Source organism: Filicampus tigris, chromosome 6 (genome assembly GCF_054856515.1).
Source record: "Filicampus tigris isolate MCC_2025a chromosome 6, RoL_Ftig_1.0, whole genome shotgun sequence".
Taxonomy (NCBI): domain Eukaryota; kingdom Metazoa; phylum Chordata; class Actinopteri; order Syngnathiformes; family Syngnathidae; genus Filicampus; species Filicampus tigris.
This window is the reverse complement of record NC_141222.1, coordinates 26,792,339-26,818,074: the sequence shown is the minus strand read 5'-3', so window position 1 is coordinate 26,818,074 and position 25,736 is coordinate 26,792,339. Positions and strand designations below refer to the sequence as shown.

At 44.8% G+C, this 25,736-nt stretch overlaps 1 protein-coding gene across 11 annotated transcripts in view; it reads left to right on the top strand.

The window, feature by feature from the left end:
- The first annotated feature begins 1,171 nt into the window (after positions 1-1,171).
- The window catches only part of cacna1ab (calcium channel, voltage-dependent, P/Q type, alpha 1A subunit, b), a 93,514-nt gene continuing 68,949 nt past the window's right edge, over positions 1,172-25,736 (top strand). For 4 of the 11 annotated variants that reach the window (XM_086033482.1, XM_086033487.1, XM_086033485.1 and 1 more), the window contains exons 1-2: positions 13,848-15,269; positions 15,357-15,496. In XM_086033482.1, the coding sequence (XP_085889608.1) occupies positions 14,964-15,269; positions 15,357-15,496 (446 nt within the window). In that variant the 5' untranslated portion in view covers positions 13,848-14,963. Of the gene's footprint in view, positions 1,607-2,359; positions 2,672-13,846; positions 15,270-15,356; positions 15,497-25,736 lie in introns of those variants that run through there. The other 7 variants (XM_086033484.1, XM_086033486.1, XM_086033483.1 and 4 more) reach the window with 4 other exon arrangements.

Genomic DNA, 25,736 nt, shown 5'->3' with positions numbered 1-25,736 from the left:
AATGACCTGTATTTTATTAATAAGTACACATTTTTGCCCATTTGTGTATAAAATATGTACTTTGTATATAATCAGTGGAATTCAGTCCAATTATTGATGCATTTGAGTGTGCTCAACCAATGAACCGGCCGGCCGATCTAATTGGCAGATATGGTCTCTTTTAACCCTCTTGGTGCCAGAGTTTTTTCAATAAAATATTCGTATCACTATTTTTTGCAGCTTGAAAATATTTACAGATAAAGGCATACCGTAAATATTGCTTGGAGCAATTTTGCTACTTTGTCACTCAAAGGGTTGAAATCGGCAAAAATCTGCTTTTTTTTTTCATGCATATTTTCTTCATTTTAAACATTTAAGACAAAGAGAATGATGTTCAAGCATTCCCTCCTTCAAAAAACTACAATAATAATATAATAAAATGATCACATTTTTTTGGCAGATTTTTGTTGACGTTTTTTTTTTTGGGACACATTAACCTCATTAAAGGCAAAGATAATGACGTTCAAACATTGCGCCCTAAAAACATGGCAAAAATCGTTTGATTTAACCAAGAGAGTAAAAGTTTGGGGAATTTTTAGATGTACAAAATGACAAAGTATTGTAAAACAGGCAAATGTGCTGCCTGTAATTATTGCTGTAAGTGTTAAGGGACCAAAAAGAATTTGTAATACATTTTTAAAATAATCAGCGGATTCATCTGTTATCACAATTATATTCTGCCAAGTGTCAGCGATGGGCATTGTCCTAAAAACTGAAAAATTTCAAATTTCAAAATTTCAAAATTTGAGCAATATGTAATTTTACCACTCAAAAACAAGTTGTTAGCCTATTTTCTACACTTTCAAACACATACAAAAAAAAAAAAAATTGTGCTTTAAATCATGTTTCTGGCACTTTTCTACTTTTCCTTCTTCACCAATTTTCATTCAGCTCCGATAACGAGCATTTTTGCAACTTTTTGACCAGGACACCCAAAATAAATCCCTTTTTTTTTTGGGGGGGGGTATGCAGGAAAAAGGCCAGCTGCTCTTCTTGCATGTCAGGCGAGGGGCGGGGGCGATGGAGGGGGGGGGGGGGAGCGGAGCGGAGCGCTCAGGGGAGGTGCCGCGCGTGCGTGCGTCCCCGGCGTGAGTGAGTGCGTGCGTGCGTGCGCGCGCGCTGCCAGGTTTGTCCGCCGATCTGCGCGGCGCTCTCTCTGCTTTCGTCAGATCAGATGCTGAGTGCGCGCACCACCAACACGACAGCCCCCGTGAGCGCACCACCACCAGCAGCAGCAGCAGCAGCAGCAGCAGGAGAAGAAGAAGAAGAAACCGATTGAAACGAGGGATTGAGAGGAGGGGGAAAAAAAAAGAGAGGAAAAAAAGAGAGAGAGAGAGAGAGAGAGGTTGTGGTCCGAGGAGCGATGCCGCTGGGCGGGGGCCGCCTCCTCCGCGCACCTTTTGGCGGCAGATGATGATGAAGACGAGGGCTTCACCGCTCCTTTCCCCCCCGTTGAGGACGATGTCCTCGTCCGCTTGGTCTCCAGTCAGGATTCCGCTTCCTCCTTTTGGATTATAGATGATTCCGGAGAAGGACCTTCTTTTTTCACGAGGAGGAAGAGGAAGAGGTGAGGAGATTTAAGCGCCCGAGCAATCACGCCCAAAAGCGACGACCGACGCCTTGGTGGTGGTGGGGAGGAGGAGGAGGAGGTGGAAAGAGAGAGTGAGGGGTGGGGGGGGGATGCCGCACCGTCCATCATCAAACATCAACAAATGTCAGCCGGATTTTGGGGAAGCCCCCCAGCTGGCGCGGCGCGCGTAACCCGAGTAGCGCGGCAACATTGCGGATATTTGCCAGGCACGGCGTCAATGAATTATTAAAACTCTTCATCTTTTTTTTTTTTTTTTTTGTGGCCGATTGTTCTTTTTTTTTTTTTTTTTTTTTTTTTTCTCCTTCAGAACGAGAGAACGAAAGAAAAGAGGGGTGGTGGCAGATGGGGGTACACTGGACCAACGGGGGGGAAGCCAACTGCGGATGCTGTCAGGATGCGGTAGGCTGCTGAGAGGAGGAGGAGGAAGAGGAGGAGAAGGAGGAGGAGGAAGGGGGGGGCGGGGGGGGAAGCAACGACGCAGTCTCCAGCACGAGTGGAGTTGATCTTCATCTATGCAGCCAGCAAATGGAGTTTATTTGTCATGTTTTTTTTTTTTTTTTTTGAGTAGGTGCCACTAAGATTATATAAAGTCCCTCCCCCCCCGCCCACTTAGATGGAGGTGTCTCCCCGCCACTGAAGGAGAAGATCTCGACCAAGAGGAGGAGGCTGGTGGCATGTGGAGGCGTCCCTCCCAGCTCCCTTCTAACCTCTGGCGTTCGGTGTGTGCAGAATGGCGCGCTTCGGGGACGAGCTCCCCAACAGGTACGGAGGAGGACAAGGCGGACAAGGAGGCGGCGGCGGCGGCGGCGGCCAAGGAGGAGGAGGAGGAGGAGGAGGCGCCGGCCGAGGGGGCAGCCGCCAAGGGGGGCCCCCCGGGGCGCAGCGGATGTACAAGCAGTCCATGGCTCAGAGGGCCCGAACCATGGCCCTGTACAACCCCATCCCCGTGCGGCAGAGCTGCCTGACCGTCAACCGCTCGCTCTTCCTCTTCAGCGAGGACAACCTGGTGAGGAAGTACGCCAAAAAGATCACCGAGTGGCCATATCCTTGCAAAGTCGGTCGCTCGGCCACGGTTGCCATGACGCCAGCGTCTCGTCCGCGCCGGTTTTTGCTGGCCGCGTTGCGGAAAGCGCTCGAAAGTGCCAAGTCGCTCCTCATCACGAGGCGGGAAAGTTTTAGGGCGTTTTAAGTCCCACAAACGATTTTGTCTGCTGTGACAAAACGGAAAGACTCACTTCTTCCAGCGGGAAAGTCTCAAAGTTTGTTCCTGGCTTTTTGCGTTTGTCAGGACTCGGCAGTAAAAGCGTGGCTGGGTTTCACCCAAAACGGCGGTTTCTCACAGAATGGCCGAGAAACAACAAAGTTGATGGAAAGTTAATATTTGTTGCCATTTTGTGACACCCCAATTTATGGAACACTGAGAAAGAGCGACTCATTTCTTTCCAGATTTACAACTCTGACTCGCTACGCTGACTCACTGCACTGAGTCTTAACTTGGCATTCACCTTCACTCCGCGCAGCGTGTCATCCGTTCTCACGATAACGAAACACTTTTTTTTTCTTTTTTTTTAACTAACTTCCGCGTCACATATTCTACTCGCGTGTGATTGTGATTCAGTCAGGAATTATTTTTTTTTCTCTCCCGGGGCTAAAGTGGGGCTGAACCGATACGTACGCGGGCTGACGAAATAAGGAATACGCGGTCCAGAAAATGGCTCCAGCGTAGCACCTTGCCTGGTGCGAGCTCCCGAAAACTTCTCCCACTTCCAAAATGTTGACGTTCGTCTCCCTCGTAATGGACGCGACAAGCCAAGATCGGACCCCCTAATCGTTATCTTCTACCGAAAAACTGTGCCGGTCTCGAATCCAAAGTGATGCAACGCTGCCATCTACAGGAAGCCGTTTGTGCTTGCAGTGGCTTACAACCCAAACCGGTTGGTGTTTTTTCCATTTTTACGTTATCACATGTGTAGATGTTGTCAAGCTTAACATGTCCGCTCTGTCATAATAAGCTTTGAGGAATTTGGATTGTATTTGTTCAACAGTACCCAGTGAGCTGGCTAATTTAATCGTGATAAGAATATGGATTTGGCAAAGATAAAAGTCTGATAGCTGATGAATCGACACTTTATGAAAATAAATAATCATGGTCTCGTACTGCTTACAACAATAAAGATATGGAACACGGGCGGAACCTTTGACTGATTTATAATTCCTAATTCAGCCTTTCGTATTTCATTTTGGACGTGAGACAAAAACTTGGCAACAAATTTGCACATTTTTGCCGCTTTTAAAAGCAGTGAAATCGGTCGGTTGCTTAGTCGGTCGGGCCCTTACCGTAAGTTTGACACTGACGTGTACTGTACTTAAATACAAAAGAAAAATTGAAGTTTTATCACCAGTTACCCATTTTGATCAAATGGCAAAATGATGAAAATTGTGCTCACACCAGGCGAACAATACTTTTGCATTTTTCATTATTGCATTTCTATTTCATTTGGACTTTTGTGTTTTTTTTAATAGTTACTTTTCATTCGTTTTTAGAGCAAGTGTTAGTTTTTATTTTGGGGAAGATATGCCACTTGAAAAAAATTAGTTTTAGTATTAGTTTTATTTAAAAAAAAAATGTATTCTTAATATATGGCGTAATAGGCCAGTGCAAGATAAAAAATAAAAAAAAGTCATTAAGTAGTGTCTAGTAAAGTAAAGTAACTACGGATGTACAGCATTACCTAATTTGATTTTAAACCTTTAAAGCGTCAGAAATGTCGCCGGCGCGTCATTCGCTTGAGAAAATTGAACACCTCCCCGCTTATAGACTCTTCCCTTTTCCTATTTGGACAACTGGAAACAGTTGTCGGGCAGGTACGAAAACGACTTCATCTGCAGTCAAACCGTAGCTTTAATTTTCTCATTTTTTTTCCACACACCAAAGAATGAATTTGCTAACCAAAACAGCAGCGCCTTGAAACGATGCTGTCTTTTAGATGAATTGAAGCGTGGCGACTTAGCACGTTTCGAAAACGAATCCCCTGCGACGTCCGACGGCAGTTGTGGTCAACCAGTTTGGAAAATGAAACACCTCCCCCCACTGTCGCTTACCAAAACAGCAGCCAGCAAAGGTGCAGTGAGCGGTGGAGACTTTCCGCACATTGTGGCGAATTTACACACTGTGCCCCAGTTGCCCCCCCATAAAATGAAACACCTCCACCATTGCCAACCAAAACAGCAGCACCTTCGCAAAGGTGCACTTAAGTGCGGCGACTTAACGCGAATGACTTCGCCGCACGGTGTCAACTGCTTTTAGCATTTAGCACGTTAGCATTGCGTGTGCGTGAGCAATGATGCAACTCCTTGAACGTATTTCGCTTGGACCCGCGAGTGAATTGTGTGCGAATTGTGTGCGTGTAGGCGCGCGCGTGTGTGTTCATAGCCAGCGGCAGCGCTTGAGTGCTGATGTCAGCACTGTGCAGGCTTAAGGCTGAGAGGGAGGAAATGACTGAGTGCGCGCGTGTGTGCACGCTCTCTAATTACTCGCGCCCATATAAGGAAAGCCGGCGCGTGAGTCCCGCAGGACGAAGGCGGAAAAAAAAAAAAAAAAAAAAAAAAAAAAAAAGAAGGACTTCGTTGTCAGGACAGGTCGGAACATTCTGCAGTCTCGGAAAAGTACAAAATATAATCGGTTACGCGTGAAAGTGGATTCGTGACGTGTGGGACTTTGAGGGGATGGTTGAGAAATAGCGCCATCTGTTTTGGATGCAAAATGGCTGCCACATCCTGGCACTTCACACTTCACACATGCCTCTGGTGCACTGCAACAACATCGACTCGAATTGTTGCTCCTTTAGCATTAGACAAGAAATTAGCATTGAAGATGCGAAATGCTAATTGTAGATGCTAACTGCAGCTATGCTAAAATACACAACATGGGGGCGTGTGTGTGTGCGTGCGTGCGTGCGCACGGTGGGGAATAATACAGTAACACCTGTTCAGCAGGATCACTTGCCTCCGGAGGCTGTGTCTCTCTTTCACACACACACGCACACACACATGCACATTGCATGTTGGCGGACATAAAAGGTGACATTTGGTGTGTTTACGGTTCAATGTGCAATATGTTGCTCCACACACACACACACACACACACACACACACAATGTATGTTACATCATCGCTTGGGTCACTTTATTAGGCACACCTTGTTCATGTCAGCGGCGTACGATCCTGTCACGACCATTCTCGTTGCCAATCAGTCGGCTCTGTTTCTATGGCAACAGCAATCTCACCCTTCTGGTGCGTGCGCGTGCGTGCGTGAGCGTGTTTGTTTGCGCGCACATGTAGTGTGTTTATTCAGACGTTTGAAGTTGCGCACTGGCTTATGACAAGAAGCACCCCTTTCATCCCCTCATTGGTACGTTGCTCGGTTAGAAAATATTTCGAAGTAACTAAGAGTACCTAGAGCTAATTTTACAAAATTCCAAGGCTTAAAGCGGGAGTCAACGCAAACATTTTTTTTTTTTTTAAGAATATGTTCTATGCAAGCCCACTAGTTGAAACAGTGCATTCTGATAAATATTGCGTTTGTGGAATTAAGTGTTAATGCACATCTGTGGGGGCGGCCATTTTGTCCTCTGTCCACTGAAAATGACATCGCAACTGCTCACAACGACCAACCACAGCTCAGATTCAGTAAACAGGTCAGCCCTGATTGATCCTTGTGGGCAGTTGCGATGTCATCTTCAGTCGACACAAGACAAAATGGCCGCCCCCACAGATGGCGAAAAACGAGTGCATTTTGCTGCTTAACTTCTACTCCACAAACGCAAAATGAATCAGAATGCCGTGTTTCAACTAGTGGGCCTGCTGGGAACATATTCTTGTACAAAATATCTTTGGGTTGACTTCCGCCTTAAGTTGGGCACATTGGGGAAAAAAAGCAGATTTGACTCGATGCTGTTCCATTGCAGTCCCGTAGGTGGCAGTAGCAGCTCTTTCCTCAATTATGGCCTTTCTGTTGCTTTTTTAAAATGATTCGTTCCGACACGAATGCGCCTTATGAGCACTTGGAGAAATGAATGCCAAATACTCAATGAGTGGCGCTAGCTTGCGCCGTCCTTCCTCGCCAGGAAAATGGAGGCAGTAATGAGGAGAGATGGCGGCGGCCGGTAGTGAGGGAAGGAAGGAAGGAGGGAGGGAGGGAGGGAGGAAGTGTAACGTGGTGCCAAAAAGCCTCAATCTGCTCTCGTCCTCAGGCAACCTTTTCATTCCTCTTCTTCTTCTTATGCAATCAGCGGCCAGCGAGTTATCATTTCCCGCCACGGCCGTCAGACCAAAGTGGGCCGGGACGGACTGGCAGGCCCAGGCCCGCACATTTGGAAACACGTTGGAATCTTGAACAGGCGACCTTTTGTGCTATTTTGTTATGCAAAAGAGACTTCCGAAATTCCCACCCCTGGGGCGCGGTTTGCTAATCCGAAAAAAAAAGTACTCGACGGTATTGTACGTTAAAACGTAACGCTTCTAACATATTACATCTAATGTAAAGAAGGACACGTTTTGCATCTTGATCCTTCACTGGGCATTGCGCTGCTCATTCTGCCGCTTGCGCTTTGATCCAATTCCATAGCTTGGCAGGTTATAGCACCGCAACATCAATGCTAGTTTCATTAGCCCGTCAATGCCGTTTTTGCGTTGTCTGTTAGCGTTAAGCTAGCAGCAAGCTGTTAGCAGTAAACGTCGACCGGGAGCGCTATTTCACGGCTTGAAACTCTGTCCTGCAGAACACGGCGAAACGGGACATTCGCCGTAACATTACAAATTTGCGCCAATTTGTCCTCTAATCATATAATTACATGGTTATCAAACCTTTTCAATGAATTTGTAACATTTGTGAGATGTTATTAGCATGTTATTGACATTTGATAATGCTTTGCAATGTTTTATATGAAGCACGTTAATACTAGGGTAAAATCGTTTAAATAACTTGTTACAGCATTTCTGTAAGGTTTATAACGTGTATGTGTATATATATATATATATATATATATATATATGTATATATATATATGTGTATATATATATATGTATATATATATGTATATATATGTATATATATGTATATATATATATGTATATATATGTATATATATATATACATATATATATATATATGTATATAAATATATATATATATATATGTGTATATATATGTTAGGGGTGGAAATTTATGCCTCAAGATTCGATCCGATTCCGATTTAGAGGCCCACAATTCCATTTAATTCCGATTCAGAGTCCTATCATTCGATTGGATTTGCAATTCCGATGCATCACGACATTGGCTTACATTTTATAGTCCATGTAAAACACCGGTACCTTTTTTAAAACAAAAAACTCAAGGAAGAGCAAAGATTTATATTTCACACTCTGACTTTGCTCCGCTCGTATGAGATTTTGCTTGTTCCGCCATCTTGTCGCGTATTAGCTTAGCCTAGCGCAGACGTCTGACGTTCAAATGCACGTAGTCGCTTCCGCATGCTTTTAGTTTTTTTAGTTCAACTTTAAATATCGATTAATGCCCATAAATCGATTCAGAATCTTTACGCCAAACGATGCACCGAAAAAGCGATTATCGTTCCCAACAGTAATATATATATTTTTTTGTGACATCACACACTAGACCACACCCCTAAAAAGCACGCAACTGACACAGGAAGAAGCAGTTTACTTCTTAACATTGACTTTTCTTGTATTTTTTATTATATTTCTATACAATGTAATGCTATTGTTGTTCATTAAAAACACATTTAAAAATGGTGCTGTTTTGCCGGGGCCTAACGGCATTTCCTTTCTTTTCAATGAGGAATATTGATTGGATAAACTTGAGGAAATGGAGTTCCAAGCCCTCGTCGAGGTAACGCTGCATTTGCCGCGTTTGATTATGTTTACCGTATATCACCTTGGAACAAAAGTCAATAGTTCATACGTTGACGTTTTTTACGCAAAAAATCCCACGGGAGGCTCCACCCGTCCGTCCCACCGTCCGACTGCATCGTCGGCGGGCCGCCACTCAGCCCAACGTGTCACTCGGCCCAGACGGCGGATTGGCCCTGTCACTCGCTCGAAAAAAAAAAAAGAGGGAGGGGGGTGGGGTGGGGGGGGGTTTGTGGTGGCGAGGTCAGCAAGGCTGTCAATCACGACGCCATCCCGGCGGGCAAAGACGCTGAGGAGGATGAAATGAAGACGAGGGGAGGCAGGAGGAGATGGATAAGTGACACTTTAATTAGGTAAAGGCTCGCCCGGGCTTTCAGGAGCCACTTTTATGGCGCGATGGGGTCGCAGCGTCAATACGCTGACACGCTTTGACTTAAACACCGAGCAGCTGCCTGCTGCACTGGCTAACGGCCGGGTTTTGGTCGTAGTTTTAGTCACTCCGATCGTTGCTAGTTGAACCAGCCCACATCGTCGGGGTGTTGTATTTTCGGACGTATTTTTTCATCGCCGATGTCATCGGTGGCAAAGACGCTCTGGTCGAATTTAAACTTAAAACAGACGGGAGATAGGGGCTCTCGAGGACCGGACTTGGGCACGGGTGTGAGGTTGCTGTAGAAAAGGGAAGCACTTTGATGCAGCCTCTTTCAATTTCATAGATCAGAGTCGGCAGTGTTTCTCGTGAGGTTGTTCAGTCAAGTCATCGAACCGATACAACCGAATGAGCCGAGTCGGTCTGGCGGCTCTCCGGCGTCCGCTAACGGAGTCGGTGCACCGGTACAACTGAACCATCCGAGTCTCCGCTGTTTCTCGTCAGCTCATCAACTCGAGAACTCATACGAGCGACTTAGCTTCGTTCGCAGTTTTTCCGCGACTTCGCTTACTGAGTCTGTTAACCGATACGAGTGAATCATTGTAGTTTACGTTAAATTCAATGAGTCCGCAAACCCGAGTCCGTCAACCCATACAGCAAAAGCTCCACTGTGTTGCGAGTGATGAGTCCGATAACTCGGGTCAGCGAAAGCGATACAACCAAATAACTAGACAAGTTTGCGTTTATTCCCGTGAGTTCACTAACCGGACGTGATGTGACTCGGACTTCCTGATTCATTATGAAGATTGGGCTCCTTAAGACAGTTCGTTGTGTTAAGAGAGCTTGTTTTGACTTTGTGGCGTTAAACGCATCAAAGTAAACACGACATACTCCATCTGGAGACACGTTTTTTTTTTTTTTTTTCTATCTCAGTTCAACGGCGACACGCGATGTCAACCCGAGTCACAACATCAATAACAGCCCGGTCAGAGGTCAACTGTTTGAGGCGGCGAGGGCAAGACGGCCAAATCGCTGAGGCTCCCTCAACTCGGCAGTTTGAGCCATATTCTCAGCTCGGGGATTGTTATTTTGAGATCACGAGAGGATCAAGTAACTGTTACCTCGGCAATCGTATTGTCATTCCCACTGGCATTCCGCATTGTGTTTGCTCACTATTTGGCAAGTCCGAGTCTGAGTCCACGCCACACCTGTTAGTTGATTCTGCCTAACTGCCGGTTCATCATTCGGAAAGTCCGAGCCTTGGCACCAATCGTCAATGGACTCCTTTAAAATTTTAGTTTGATATTTGGCAAGTCCAAGCCTTTGAAACAATCTATTCTATAAAACTTTTAGCTCACTATTTGGCAAGTCCAAGTCTGAGTCTACGCCACACCTGTTTGTTGATCCTGCCTAACAACTGGTTCATAATTTGGAACGTCTAAGCCTTGGCACCAATCGTCAATGGATTCCTTTACAACGTTGGTTTGATATTTGGCAAGTCCAAACCTTTGAAACAAAGGTCAATCTATTCTATAAAACGTTTAGCTCACTATTTGGCAAGTCCGGGTCTGAATGTACGCCACACCTGTTAGTTGATTCTGCCTAACTACCGGTTCATCATTTGGAAAGTCCGAGCCTTGGCACCAATCGTCAATGGATTCCTTTCCAATTTTGGTTTGATATTTGGCAAGTCCAAGCCTTTGAAACAAAGGTCAATCTATTCTATAAAACTTTTAGCTCACTATTTGGCAAGTTTCGGCCATGAAAGTCAGTCGATTTTGTAAAACTTTTGGCGCATTATTTGGCAATATTATTATATCTACTGTATTAAGCATTTGCTCACTTTTGGGCATGTCCAAGACATTACTGCAGCACTAGTTGATTCTGTTTAACTTTCGGGCTCACTATTTGGCAAGTTGAAGCCATAATGACACCAGGCCATTGACTCTGATTAACACGGACTCACTATTTAACAGGTTCAAGGCCACTGCAACACTAGTCACTCTATGCTTTGAATTCTCGACTTGCTCAAAGTAAAATGTGTTTGGAGAAGGTAGGAAAAAAGTTAATAACGACAATCTTTAATCCTCTGGACACACACGCGCGCGCACACACAAGCACGCAAACCATTTAATTAACAATTTGGCGCTGAGGAGCTGCACACTTGGCTTAATTATTTGAGGCTCACCTGGGAAGCCGAGAGATGACATCAGTATTTGAAATCCTTCCCTGAAGGCGGAAGCGGCGGGGATGGGTTCCCCCCCCCCCTCTTTTTCCCCGCCCCTGGCTGATCCCGTGTAATTCGGATTTAACATTAGCGCGCGGAATGACGGCTGATGTCAGCGACACAGCTCGGCATAAAATGGATTAAAAAATGAAAAGAGGAAAGATGGCAGAGCTTACAGCGTTCAAGGCGTTAGCATCACACTAAGAGTTTTAATGATTTAAGCTTGTTGGAATATTCAATTTTTCACATTTGTGCGGAAAATAGGAAAGTTCTATGTGAAAGCCGCAGGGCCAACCGTTGGGCAAGTAAATGGCCATTTCAATGACTTTTACGGATTCGAAAACTCGCAAAATATCGCATGCCTGTTAACCCTGGTCAAAATGTGTCTGTTTCAGTAGCTCCAAGTGATTTTTTTGTTTGTTTTGAATTCAGCCCCTGAAGCCAAATTCACCTGACATGAAATGTATTTGTCAACTTCATTGTGAGTAGGCCCACGAAAAAATCTCAAGTAGCCATGCCTGAAAACCATTTTGGCCCAAACCATCATATTTGAAAATGCTATCCCCGAAGCAAGCTTCCCTTCTCAACATGACATTTGGTAGAAATGTCTCTCATGAGTAGACCCACAAAAAAGTCTCAAGAATCTGTGTCCAAAAAGACACAGGAAGGCAGCCATTTTGTTTCGAATTTTCCATTTCTGTGAATTTGGCGAAAATCGACATGTTTGAAAATTCCGTCCCTGGAGCCAGCTTCACTTGGCAACCTGACATTTGGTAAGCATGTCTATCATGATTAGACCCACAAAAAAGTCTCAAGAAGCCATGCCTGAAAAGACACAGGAAGTCAGCCAGTTTGGTTCCAATGCCAAGTTTTTGCGATATAACAACGGGACCTATACTGAAAAAAAGAGAGTCAGCTGGATTTACTTCAAAGCAAATTTGGTTAGGTGCATTAAAATCATGTGTCACCATTGCACAAAATAAAATCACATTCATGTTGGTGAAACGTGATTTTAATGCATGCAACCAAATGTCTGTATTATTTTGAAGTACATCCAGCAGAATCTTTTGTCAGTGTAGAGATAAATCATTAAAAAAAACACCAAAAAAACCCATCCCTTCTGAAAGAATATTTTCTTTTTATTTTCAGTTGAGTTATACAACTTATAGGTCATGTTCATGGTGGTAAAGGTTTTGAAATGATATATTTTGGTCTCACATCGCATTTGAACAGGGCTGTGCAGACTTTTTATATTCACAGTAGCAAATTTTCCAAAATAAATGACCAAAGCACAATTGCTTGACGGGCTGGTCGTAGCGTGTTTGATGAATCGGAGTCCAACAATTTCAAAGTGGCCTTGGCGTCCATCCGCTTTTCGGAATGCAGCCCTTGGAGGGAAAAACTTAGGGCGCCCCTGAGCTGGGCCTAACGTCTTTTACGCCTTCTCCACCATGTCTGCTGATTGTACAAAAGTGCCTGCGTGCGTGCCTGCCTGCCTGCGTGCGTGCGTGTGTGAGCCAGAGAGATAGTCTGTTTCTAAATCAGATCTGCGTGATTCACTGGCTTGATGAGTCACCGCAGCAGCATTGTATGCATGCACATGGAGTGCGTGCGTGCGCTTTGTGACTAATGTACAAGGTGCTGATGTCACGCTTGTCCTCGCTGCCCAAGTCCTCATTTCCTGAACGTTCGTCGTGAATACACGCAAACGCGCGCGCGTGCGTTTAAACTCATGTAGCGAATATGACCGATGTAAGCGCGCTCGGAGCGCGTGCGTGCGTGCGCGCGCGTGTGTTCGGTAAGCGACATGGGCGGACGTTTGGTCTCAAGATTTGTGGCTAAGGTGAACCCTGCTGCGCGCGCGTTGTCTCGTCGGCCGTCGCTTCTGTCGACAGCTTTACGGCCGCTGAGCTAGCAGGAGGCCGCGGGGATGATTGTTGGCACGTCTCTTAACATGAGAAGCCTGCCTGTGCGTGTGCAAAAAAATGAAATAAAAATCTTAACTATCCACAAACATGTAAAGGAAGCAGTGACGGGCCTTGCTTTCCCTGACGACTCACCACCGGTACGGTTACATGATCAGTAGTATTCAAAATGGCTTCAAAATGCGGTGAGTAAAAAAAAAAAAAAAAAAAAAGTAAAGGAGCACATGAATGAAGAAAGTAGCGCAGGGAGGGGCACGCACGCACACAGACACACACGCAGAGGGTGTGTTACCTCCTGCTTTCAGCAGCTTGTTAGGCCAGCAGAGTGTCTCGTGAATAATAGATGCTAAAGCAGGCTAGCATGTAGCGCACACACGCACACACACCCGCACACCCAGGAGGGATTAAAAATCAAGACGCACTGCATGGAAGACCACCCCGAGCTTCTGAACTGGCACGTTTACTCTGTGCGTGCGCCGGTTAGTATCTCACACGCACGCACCTGTCTTATCCTCTCACATCACAAATGCACCGAGGCCATCCTAAGGCCGTCCGGGTCAACTGTGTCAACACGCGCGTATATAAACACACACGTGCATACACAAGCGCGCTAAGCTAACAGGATAATGACTGACCAATTAGGCGCAGGCTTGATCCGTCTGGATGCATCCAGTCATCGTAGCCCCTCCGGCGGCCATTACTCAGGCGTGCACTCACACATATGCACTCTGGCGCACACATCACAACAAAACACTCGGGTGGCTTTTTTTTTGTGTGGCTGTGGTTGTGTGAAAAAAGATTTGGGGAAAATTCTGCGCCAGAAGTCCGTTTCGCTGAGCAACACGAAATCTGCTCATCGTGAGTTGACCCACGAAAAAAGTCCCGCCGAGTCGGCCGTTTTGGTTTGAAGCAGTCAATTTGGCGAGGATTTGAATTTGGTTCAGTAGTGCGCTCCAGAGTGTTTTTGAAAAATTCCGCCACCAAAGGCAGTTTCACTTGGTTGCAGGAAATTTGGTCGGCATGCATAACACAAAAAAATTATAGCAGCCTTGCCTGAAAGGGAAGAAATCACAAGAAGTCTGCCATTCTGATTTTAAATGGACATTCCAGGGGCAATAATTTGTCTTTCAAGACAAACTCAGTCTAGAGGTTTTGTCTCATTTTTACCAAATTTGAAGCGCGTACCAGACGGTTGGGTGTTGCTAAATTGGGATTAAGTTTAGATGAATCGTTGCGTTGCATCAGAATTCATTGATGTGTGTTTATCCTGGTGAGAATTTAAATTTGGTTTGGTATTGTTGTGATTATTATTTGGTGGGCATGTCTATCACGAGTAGACCCACAAAAAAAAAAGTCTCAAAAAGCCATAGCCAAAAACCCACAGGAAGTCTGCCATTTTCTGACGAAACAACTATTTTGCGGTTATTTTGTCCGTTTACAGCTGATTTGGTTGGAAAGCAATAAAAATTGAACCGGGTATACTAGATAGATGGACAACGCTAACTTAGAAGGAAGGGGAATTTTTGTCGTTGCATATAAGCGGAGCATGGCAGCAAGTTTTCATCCTGGTGCAAATTTGTTTTGTGCAGTAGCGCACCCTGAGTTTTGGAAAAATTCAACCCCCAAAGCCATTTTCACTCAGCATTGAGAAATTTGGTGGGCATGTCTGTCTTGATTAGACCGACAAAATAATCTCAAAAGATCTTGGCCAAAACCCTACAGGAAGTCAAAACAAGGAAGTTGAATTTTTGTTGTTGTTGCGTATCGGTGGAGCATGGCAGCAAATCCTGGCGCAAATTTGTTTTGGCCAATCGCGCCCCAAGTGTTTGAAAATTCAGCCCCCAAAGCCAATTTCATTTTGCAACGTGAAATTCGGTTGGCATGTCCATCAAGAGTAGACCTACTAAAACATTCCAAGAAGCCATGCCGGAAAATGGACGGCGTGCTCATGAAAGTGTCGTTTTTGCTTTGAAGATCATTTTGGCATTGGAGCTTCGATTCTTACACATTCTTAGTCGTAACGTTAGAATGCTAAACACAGGTGCACAAGTACTGTTTTCCGCCTTAACCGAAAGCGCCACTCCTTTTGAATGGATGATCCTCACCACAATCATCGCCAACTGCATCGTGCTGGCGCTGGAGCAGCACCTGCCCGATGACGACAAGACGCCTCTGTCCGAGCGACTGGTAACGCGCAAATACGCCGTCGGATGCGACCGTGTCATTATGTTCTCCTTCACTTCCTGTTTCGCTCCCGACGTCCTCCTACCGCAGGAGGACACGGAACCCTACTTCATCGCCATCTTCTGCTTCGAGTCGGGCATCAAGATTCTGGCGCTGGGCTTCGCGCTGCACAAGGGCTCGTACCTGCGCAACGGCTGGAACGTCATGGACTTTGTGGTCGTGCTCACCGGGTGAGTTTGCTCGATTCTTGTCTTTCTTTGGCATTTTAGTTTGCTCTACATGTCTGATTTCATAGGGTTCATTTGTGACATTGTCAGTTTTTTTGCAGTAATATAGTATATGTTTGCCCACTTGTCCAAAAACAGTATTCCGATTACTGGGGGGCGGGGGTTTGGGGACGGTAAATCGAACGCATTCCGGTTACCACAGATGGGAATTCCGTCCCAGGCACGGAACGGTCAGTCCGTCTGTCCATCCCAGACGGACTGACAGAATGTAAGCACGGAAGCCCTTTGGGGTCAGATGACAATTCTTTTTATGAATAAGGACGGAGGGACGATGACGGAAGGGTACCCAGGTTGAGGACGGAATGACAGAGGACGGAATAGGGGGGTCAGATGACAATTCTTTTTATGAATAAGGACGGAGGGACGATGACGGAAGGGTACCCAGGTTGAGGACGGAATGACGGGGGACGGAATAGGGTAAAGTGCCCATCTCTGCCGGTTACATGAAAAAGACTTTCAAATTCAGTTTGAAAAAAACAACACATCAAAAAACAAAATGAAACCAAAGAAAACATTATTCAAAAATAGTTACAACCACACTAGTGTTTCCCCAAACAATGCTCACTATTTGACTTATTTACTTATTAGTTGTAATGTGATGTTTACACTTCTGTTAGCGGCTAGCCGCTTATGCTGGAGACGTGGGCCGTATCATACAATGACGGTGTCATCAACTTTTCTTTTGAGCGTCCTAAATTAGCAGTTGAATATGATTTGGGGATGGTGTTGTGTTGATGTTAGTAGCAACTATGTAATGGCACAAAAACTCTGACAAGGTAAGCTAGCTACAATGTCGAGAAATTAAGTCAAGCTAGCTAGCGTCACATCACCACGCGGGCCATCTTCAAAATAAAAGCCTACTAAGGCTATTGTATTGGCATCAGCGTATTATTTGGTAAGCTTCTATTTTGAAGTTAGCCCTAACCCTAACCCAAAAAGTACAAATACATAAGAAACTAAACAACTTGTAAAGGAGCACATTAACCCAAACGTTGGCATTATTTACAGGCGTTGTATTCTGCGTACAAGGTACGATTATATTAAATTATGATGTTGTAACGTGTTGTAAGCGTAATCTTATCCTATCTAGCTATATTCCTTGTATTCTTTGTTGCTCTATAAATTACATTCTGTTTGCTGCCATCTTGGTTCTCCGTGTGTGTACGTGTAGGCAGCAGGTGGTGTGTGTATGTGTGTGTGTGTGTGTTTTTGTCGCGTGATCTAAATATGGTGGCCCAGGAGAGAAGGGGGAGGATGGTGGTGGATGCTGGATGGTAACAAGATATAGCGTTTGTCAGGGGAGCAACACACACACACGCACAGCGCACACGCACACGCACGCGCAGCAGCAGTCCTGCTTTGACATGGCGTGACACGCACCTCTAATGAGGACCCCGCGTACGTGCGCACACGCGTGCACACGCCCCCTCAGCGGCGCGATCTGAGCGCCGCCGCGGGGAGCATCCGCCGGGCCAAAGTGAAATGTCATCTCGGCGAGGGGACACGGGGGTGGCTGCGGCCTCGTCGTTATGGCAACGGCTCAGAAAAGCACTCATTCGGCCGCGTGATAAATAAAAATCGGGGTTGAAATGCTAAGCTAAAAAGTATCTTGTCTGATGGCTTGCCAATTAAGGAGCTTGTAGTGAAGTGGTTCACAGCTAGTTTTAATGTCGGGACTCACGCATTCTAATAGTTAACCAATTTGTCAAATTTGTTTGCCCGTGTGTGATGTCACATCAGTTTGTGCTAGCTTGTTATTTACGCTATTATGCTAGCCAATACTATGGATTGGCCTGTTGATGTAAAAATGGTTTGCTTGTGTTGAATAGTTGAACTACTGAAAATGTTTTATGTAACATGGGTTTCCGATTGTGTTCAAGCTAGAAGCATGGTGTTGATGCTTTATGATCATCTGTTTGAAATGCTTTGCTGCCATCTTGCGGCATGTTTTTTTTTTTTTTTTTTTTTTAAATCTTGTGGCATCCGTACACAATGAAACAGTCCTTTTATGACGTGATTGTCAATTATTCACAAATTGTCTTGATTCACTGTATGTTTAATAGGGAGTGCTCAGAGCTGCCTTTTATGCTTAATCTCTTACATGCTAATAATGAACTGCTTTGCTATAGCCTAAACATCAAGTGTCTGTCGGCATGGGATTTTTAAAATTGATATTTTAACAGCTAGTCAGTTATAAAATGGCAACTAATTAGACTATGTTTGTAAACTTTAATATTTTTTCAGTGGTAGTCGGTGCTAAAAAATGCTAACTGGTTAGCCATTATTAAGGGTTACGCTAAGATTAAGTTGCTCACATTGCTGATTTATATACAAGGACTAATGTTTGCTGATATTTAACTGTTATACTATAGCCCAAACACCACAAGTGTCTGCTTGGTGGATATTTTTATAGTTTGTGAAAATGAGCTAGTCGAAAAATGCTAATTAATTTGCTAAATGTTAAGCATTTTGTTGACATCAATAATTGCCAGTAGGAGAGACAGAGAAAATTTTGCGGCCATGTTGTGGCCATACGCAATGATGAAAACTCAAACACAGTGTTTCGAAATTTACCGTCACCAATCTGTCATGGATATGAGATTCAAATTTGGTAGTAATCAGACAACATTTCTACGACAAGTTTATCTTTGGCCAAAATAAATCTAAAATGTTTGCTTCCAAAACGGCAGACTTCTTGGATATTTCTCTGCAAGATAGACATCATGACTAAACCTTGTTTTTGGGAAATGGCCAAAGCAACCATACGATATCCGCTTACATTGCTGGTTTAAGTGTAGTCGACCAACATGGAGTGCATGCATTACAGTTTACCGACCTTAATTCTGCAGTACTTGAACTTGTTAGTGAGCTCTCTATTGCCATAGGACTTGTTGTTTTTCATGTTGGAGACGGCTAACATCCAAGCTAGCACGTCCAAGACGGACGGGGAAGTCCTTTACTTCTACACCACCTGCCCATCCCGGGAGGTGTTTAGCCGGGTTCGTTTGCACAATGTAAACTTATTCAAAGAGTCGCAACTGGTCATCTATTTGAACAAAGTTACGATGGCCGATTCTCGGCGTGTGCGTGTGGTGTACGCAAACGACTTTGTTGGTTCGAGAAGGCTTCTTCTCCTGTGTCTTTTCACTTATGGCTTCTTGAGATTTTTTGGGGGGCAGTTACTCATGATAGACATTTTGCAAAGTGAAACTGGCTCGGGAGGGTGAATTTTCAAAAAGCTCTCCCAGAGGGCACCAGCATATCAAAATGTACGTCCCCCCCCCAAATGACCTTAATTAATTGTCGCTTCAAAACCAAAGCGTCTGACGTGTCTACCAAATCCCACCTTACTATGTAGCGCCGACTTTGTGAGGCGAATAACACGAGAAGGAATCAATTTCAAGATGGCCTTCGCACCACCGCCGCGATCAGGCCTGGACAAACAGTGTAAATAACACCGAGAGGAAGAGGAGGCTGACGAAGAGGTGGGAGGAAGAGCGCACGTGACGACGTACGTCTCTCTGTTTTCCCCGGAGCGCCACGGAACAGGAGGAGCAGGGTGAGGGTAGCGAGAGTGATGTATGGCGAGCCAGAGAGCATCCGAGGAAGGAAGCGAGGCAAAGATGGAGAGGGGGAGGAAAGGGAGAAGGGGGGCGGGGGGCGTGCCGCGCGCGCGTACGCGAGTGCGCGCGCGCATTTCCAAGCGAGTGCTGCAGTAACCTGCTTTTGCCTGCTCCTCATGATCAATCACCCGGCAGCGGAGCCCGCCTGACACGCACTGCTGTTATCTTATGCTCTTCTCTCTCCTGCGCGCACGCGCGCGCGCGCGCACACACACACACACAGACACGTGTAAGCGCACACTTCAAAGGGATACGCACAATTACTATGCATGGCCTATATGGCCAATTTACGGACCGTCAATCTTCATGTTTATTCATATAGAACGCTTCAGCTGGTGGACGTTTTTATGATCGTGTGTGTTTGTGTGTGTGTTTTATGTCGTGTTTTCCTGTCTTTGTGTGCCCCAATTAAAAGACTTCCAGTGACTGGTGGGGTCTTGCTTAGCCCAAATAGGCGTCCCAGGGTAAAAGTTGTCCTCAGGGTTTGATTTTTTTTGTTTTTTTTTCTCTTCACTCTGAATCTTTTCTGCAGCTCAGTCATCCCAATTTAAAGTAAATTGTGCACATTTTGAAAACTCAGCCCCCCGTAGCCAGTTTTAGTTAGCAACATGAAATTTGGTAGCCATCATGAGGGGACGCACGAAAATAAAGTCTCAGGAAGCCATTTTCAGATTTTTTGTTTGTTTGTTTGTTTTTTGTCATTTTAGGGGCATTTTCATTTGGCTTGGTAGTTTCGTCTCAAGAGTTTTTTTTTTTTTTTAAATATCGCCCCCGTAGCCAGTTTTAGTTAGCAACATGAAGTTTGGTAGGCACGTCTATCACGAGTTGACCTACAAAAAATTCTCCCAAAAGACACAGAAAGTCAGCCATTTTGTTTCAAAGTGGCCATCTTCAGGTCTTGCGACCATTTTTCCAGGTGTCCATTTAATGACCCTCTTGTAGATCTGAATAATCCCAAAATGAACAAGAGAATTTTTGAAAATTTGGTAGCTAAGTCTGTCATGAGTAGACCTAGAAAAAAAAGTCTCAGGAAATCATGCCCAATAAGACACAGAAAGTCTACAATTTGGTTTTGAAGCCGTGATGCTAGTTTCAATTTGGTAGAAATTTACATTTGGATTGGTGCCCTCGAGTGTTTTTGGAAAATTCCACCTTTGGAATCACTCTCACAGAGCAATGTGATCTTTGGTGGGCATGTCTATCTTGAGAGCACCCACAAAACAGCCTCAAGGACCAGTACTCAGAAAGACACGCCTAATCTGCCATTTTGGTTTGAAACCGAAATTTTAGGGTCAATTTGATGACTATTTACATTTGGATTCATTGTGCCGTCTCCATTCTTTGGGGAAAATTCGTCCCCAGAAGCCAGTTTCACAAAGGCAAACCATGCCTGACAAGACACACAAATTCTGTCATTTTCATTTTCAAGCCCTAAATTTTGTGATTTTGGTAGCAGTGCCTTCTGGAGAGTTTTTTTTTAAAATCCACCTTGTTAACCAGTGTTACTTAGCAAAATGAAATTTGGTCTGCATGCCTTGTAACAAAGATAAAAGAAAAAAGTCACAAGAGTCTACAGGAACGCAGGAAATGTGCTATTTTGGTTCAAAGTGGTCCGTTTAGGTGAACCAGTCCACTTTTGACAAATAATCTGATGACAATGAAAAATGACAAATATTTGGCATTTGACCCTCTAATGGCGCTAAATCACCCTGATATCATTCACGCTCAGACTAAATTGGGAGATAACATTTTTTTTTGGTGCAATCTTTTATCTGGAAATGACATCAGACTTATGTGGAAATCATATGAATAATATTAACATGTTCTATTTCTATAATTTCGATCCTGCCAACCATATAGCATAATCGGGAGCAGTGTGTCTATTTTGCTCAATTAAAAGATGCACCAAAATAAAAAATTCACTTCAACTCTACTTAATTTGGCCAAACTATCAATAACTTTGCAAGCAAGCAGGATACTTCTAGCAGGACAAGCACATGATGTCAGCGTTAAATCAAGCCGTATACATGTGAAAGGGCTTACCGTGGCTACAGTAGCCGGGACATGACGTCCAGCAAAAGAGGTCAGAAAGGAGAGAGAGAGAGAGAGAGGGAGGGAGAAAGAGGGGGGAGAGTACCTGGCTAGAAATTGTCCCTTTGCCATCACTTCAATTAGCTTTATTGCTCTGCAGTCATTTACGGGCGTGTGGCTTTTCTCACAGACCTTCGTCTCTGCCCTCCAACGCCATCAGCTAAAAGGTTGCAGCTCGCGCAAAATTTCCAACGTTCCAGCTTGTCCGCTTTTAGGCCAACAATTACCGTCAAACTCAGTAAATATTTCAAGTGAAGATGTGCATTCGGGCAAGGTGGCTGGCCTGAATTCAGCCCGTTAAGATAGTTTTACTTGGAAACTAGAAAATAGTTTAAAAAAAAAAAAAAAAAAGGCCGGAAAAGCCACAGTCTCCGCTTGATTTGGTTTGAATTGATTGACTTGGCCACTCAATTTTGTGTTGACGAAAGAAAATGATGTCCGGGGCGGACTTTTTTTTCCAAACTTTCAGAGAATCCTCAAATGAATCATCAAATTTCGACAAAAAAAAGCTTGAAAAGTTTTCATTGGCCATCTATTCTAGGTTACCTTGTGATTTCACTGGCGTTGGGCCAAAGCCTCATAAGTCACATTTTACACAATTTGATATTTAAACAAAAATCTAGACCGTTGGTCAGTCCACACACGTAACAGGTGTTATTTTTATACATTACTGACCAATCTAAAGTGTTGAAAATGACTTTCTCTCTTGAATGATGTAATGCTAATATTTGAACAAACGTGCCATTTTTGGGGCCTCCTGAAAAGTGACTTGTTTTGGAGGTACAAGGTTTTGGCCCAATGCCTGCGATATGCTAATATGGGCAAATTGTCTCGTAGTAGAGCCTTGGAGTTCTTCCCAACTTAAACGCCCAATTTCCTGTTCATTTTAGGGCATGGGTTCTTGAGGCTTTTTTTTTGTGCATTTTCTTATGATGGATATTTCCACTTAATTTTTTTGTTGATCGATCATGATCGTCTTCATAGAAGACACCCACGCGCTCTGGAAGCGATATATGTATTTAACTTACGTCCAACTTATGTGACGAACTGAATTGCCACGTCAGTCTGTCGGTCAGACTATCATTTAAGTCCGTCAGTTAGTCCGTCAGATGTCCGTTGGGCCATCAGTCGGTCCCCCACGAAAACGGCAGAAAAACAGATGTCGGCCAGTGACGGACTGACGGACGCGCTTAGTGACGATTACACCGACGGATGAAAACCAACTTCTGTCATTTGTTAGTCCGTCATTTTTAAAAGGTGCCCGTCATTTGTCAATCGTCAGTGTAGGAGCCCCATGTTTTACTTTGTATATTTTTGTTATTCCTCCCACCACTAAGGGGCGCTGTTTTTGTTTGACCTGTGCCGAAAATGGCCTGACAGGTTAAATTTGGGGTTTCCCGAGGTGACAGGCGTCACTGATTAGGAGGAAGCAAACAATTTTTCGACGACCGTGTCTTGTACTTTGGCGTTTTTTTGTTGTTGTGGATTTTGGTTTAATGAAGTATGACTTAACAGATTAAATATCAATTGTGACTTTATTCCGATGAGCATTCTGTTGTTTTCCATTTTCGCCGAGTCAAAATTAAACTCAAATCAGTGGTCAAAAGTGTTGTGGACAAAGTGGTAGTGGACCAGTCCCTACATTCGGCAAAATGTTTTTCACGTGACGTTCTCTCTGTTAGAGTTTGTCCAAAAGTCGTGCCCTGGAATTCACGTCAAACCAAACTAAAGCTGATGTCCTGTTCAGTATGAACGATGGCTCCATGAGACTTTGTAGTGCGTCCTGTTATGATATGCGCCCAATTTCCGGTTCATCCATAACACCCGGTTTCCTGCCTTACTCAATCGGACACAAATTGAAGCTGTTTGGACTCAGATGTTGCGTCACTTTTTGTGCCTCACCTTCATTTATCCTCAAAGCGACAGTATAAGAGCCTCCCGCCAAGTCTCGATTGGAAGGTTCAAGAGCAATTTGTGAGCAGGTTGACGACGGGACGGGACGGGAGATGGCGGGAGGGCGCCGGGGTTCATCGTGTGCACGCTCGCACTGGGCTGAGCTCAGCAATAATGGCCGAGTGAGAAAATGAAGAGGATGGAGAATGCGGTCGGGAGCGGCAGAGTGCTTCCGCCCCGTGAAAGCTTCGTAAAGGAAAGCCTGACACTCCCAAGCCCTCCGTTCAACTCGCCCCCCCCCCCTCCCTCGTCCCACTCAGGCGGTGGATTCTCCCGATCGGGGAAGTGATCGGGGCGTACCACCTCGTCGCGGGGGGGGGGGGGGTGTAGTTTGAGTGTTTGTGTCAGTAAATGCCCTTTATCAAATGTACAACTCCAATGATAATGTCATTGACTTGAGACTGGATGAAGCAGCATGTGGATCGTCACCCATTTTTTTCCGTTTCGTTCCAAGTAACTTTATTTGTAAACAATTTTGTATTTTCTCGTCATGAGACAGTGACATATTTAGCATAAATGGTTCATATTTACAGTATGTACATCCTGGGCTATGTCACGGTTCAGCTATGGCAAAACTTTCTGGTCAGCATTTAAATTTTTTTGTGTTGAAACGGAGAAATGTGTTCAAATTTAAATATAAATTGTAAACGGGCTCTCACTTGTACTTTGCTACCGGTGAGGTACTCAAAGTGCTTCAAGTTTAAATTTGCCACGATTATAGCGTGTGGGAGCTGTATTTTAAGCCTTAAACTATTGAACAAATGTTTCTATTTTTAGATTCCAGTATTTTTAAGTATTTGGTGTGCACTTGATGCTCGCAATTTCTGGAAAATTTGCCGTTACATGTATTGGATCTATTGTTTCTGTTTAAATAATTACAAATATGTCAAATGTAAATGAAGTCAAATGTATTGATTTGAATTTCGTTTCAGATCACATTTATTTTTCTCGTTTTCATTTGAAATGTAATGAAATATTCCTATTTATAAAGTAAAACAAGAGTATAGTATAACATATTAAACATGAACTAAATGTAAATGTCAGATTTAAAAAAAAAAAAAACTGATTTAAAATGAAAAAAAGTATTTTAAACATTTCAAGAATCGCCCAGCTTGCGATCAATAGTGTTTGTGTCGAATTTCTAGGGCGCAACGGCAACTGCCTCAGAGTGCGATGACAGATTTGGGCTCGGACAATTTCATTGATGATTTTTGCACTTTTTGCGCTGTGTGAAATAAGAAAATAAGAAAAACAGCGGCATCTGGTGGGGCAGTGCCCCTCGTGCGGCCTTACCTGCTGCTGTTTGTTTACCCTTGCCGTGTGTTTCTTCAAATATGCATGAGGCTCATTCGTGCGCCTTGTTAGTGTGCGCTGTCGCCGTCGTGCATTTGTGTGGAGGTGGTGGCGGTCCTCAGTCACACCGACGGCGATACTGAGCGGACCGAAGCTCGCGCCGCGTTGACACTTCAAACAATGTTTACGCTGCGCACACGCACGCACGGACGCACGCATTCATAAACATGGTGATGACATAACGCACCTGACCTGACGCGTGTGTGTGTTCACGGAAGGCACACACAACACATTGGAAGTGTGTGCGCGTGTGTGTGTGTGTGTAGGCGGGCATCAAGGGACGGGATAGCGGGGCGGGGCACGGGGAAAAGAGGTGGGTTGGGAGTGAAGGACGGCCACCGGAAAAAAAAAAAAAAAAAAATCAATCGCTCGGGGACCCCGCTTCCCCTCACCGTTGCCGCGGCGATGGCGAGATTCCATCAATGAGCCCGAGCCGCGTTGCCGTGGTAACGCTTGTGAATGAGAGCAGGCTGGTAACCGTGGAGACTCAGGGAGCAGAGAGAGGACTCGGTGGTTGCCGTGGCGACAGAGACACGAAGCGGGGAGAGACCTGGCCCGAGGAAGGTGGCGGGGGAGACCCCCCCCCCCCCCCCAGCCTCCCCGACGTCGTCCCCCGCATCATTGTCGTCATCTGAGTTGTATGTCTTACGAGTCCCTGTAAAGTGGTCGGTCTTGGACGGACAAGTCCAAGATGTGGTTCAAGGCCTAAAGCCCATGTACAGTCTAAGGCTTAGACCGGCTGCGGGCATTTTGAGCATAGAAAGTTTTCAGTCAAATACGCTTTTGGTGGAAGTCGAATCCTATTTTTTTCAAGTTCAAGTTGTAGTCTTGTCCAGGTATTTGGGACATCAACATTGTGTCTTTAGGCTCAGGTCCAATCCAGTTTTTGAGGGACAAATCTAATCCTTGTCTTCAAGCTCATGTCCAAGTCCTGTTCATGTCTTTGGAAGACAAGACCAACTCAAGACTTTCAATGTCCAAGTCCCGTGTCTTAAAGTTTGGGTCCAAGTCCGGTGTCCTCAAGAAACAAATCCTGTTTCTTTGGAAAAGTCTTTTGGAGACAAAGACAAGAGGACAACACTTTTGACGGACATGTTTTTGTGATCCTATTCAAGTGTTTGGGACGAACAAGTCATAGTCTTTCAGTCCAAGTATTGTTTGTG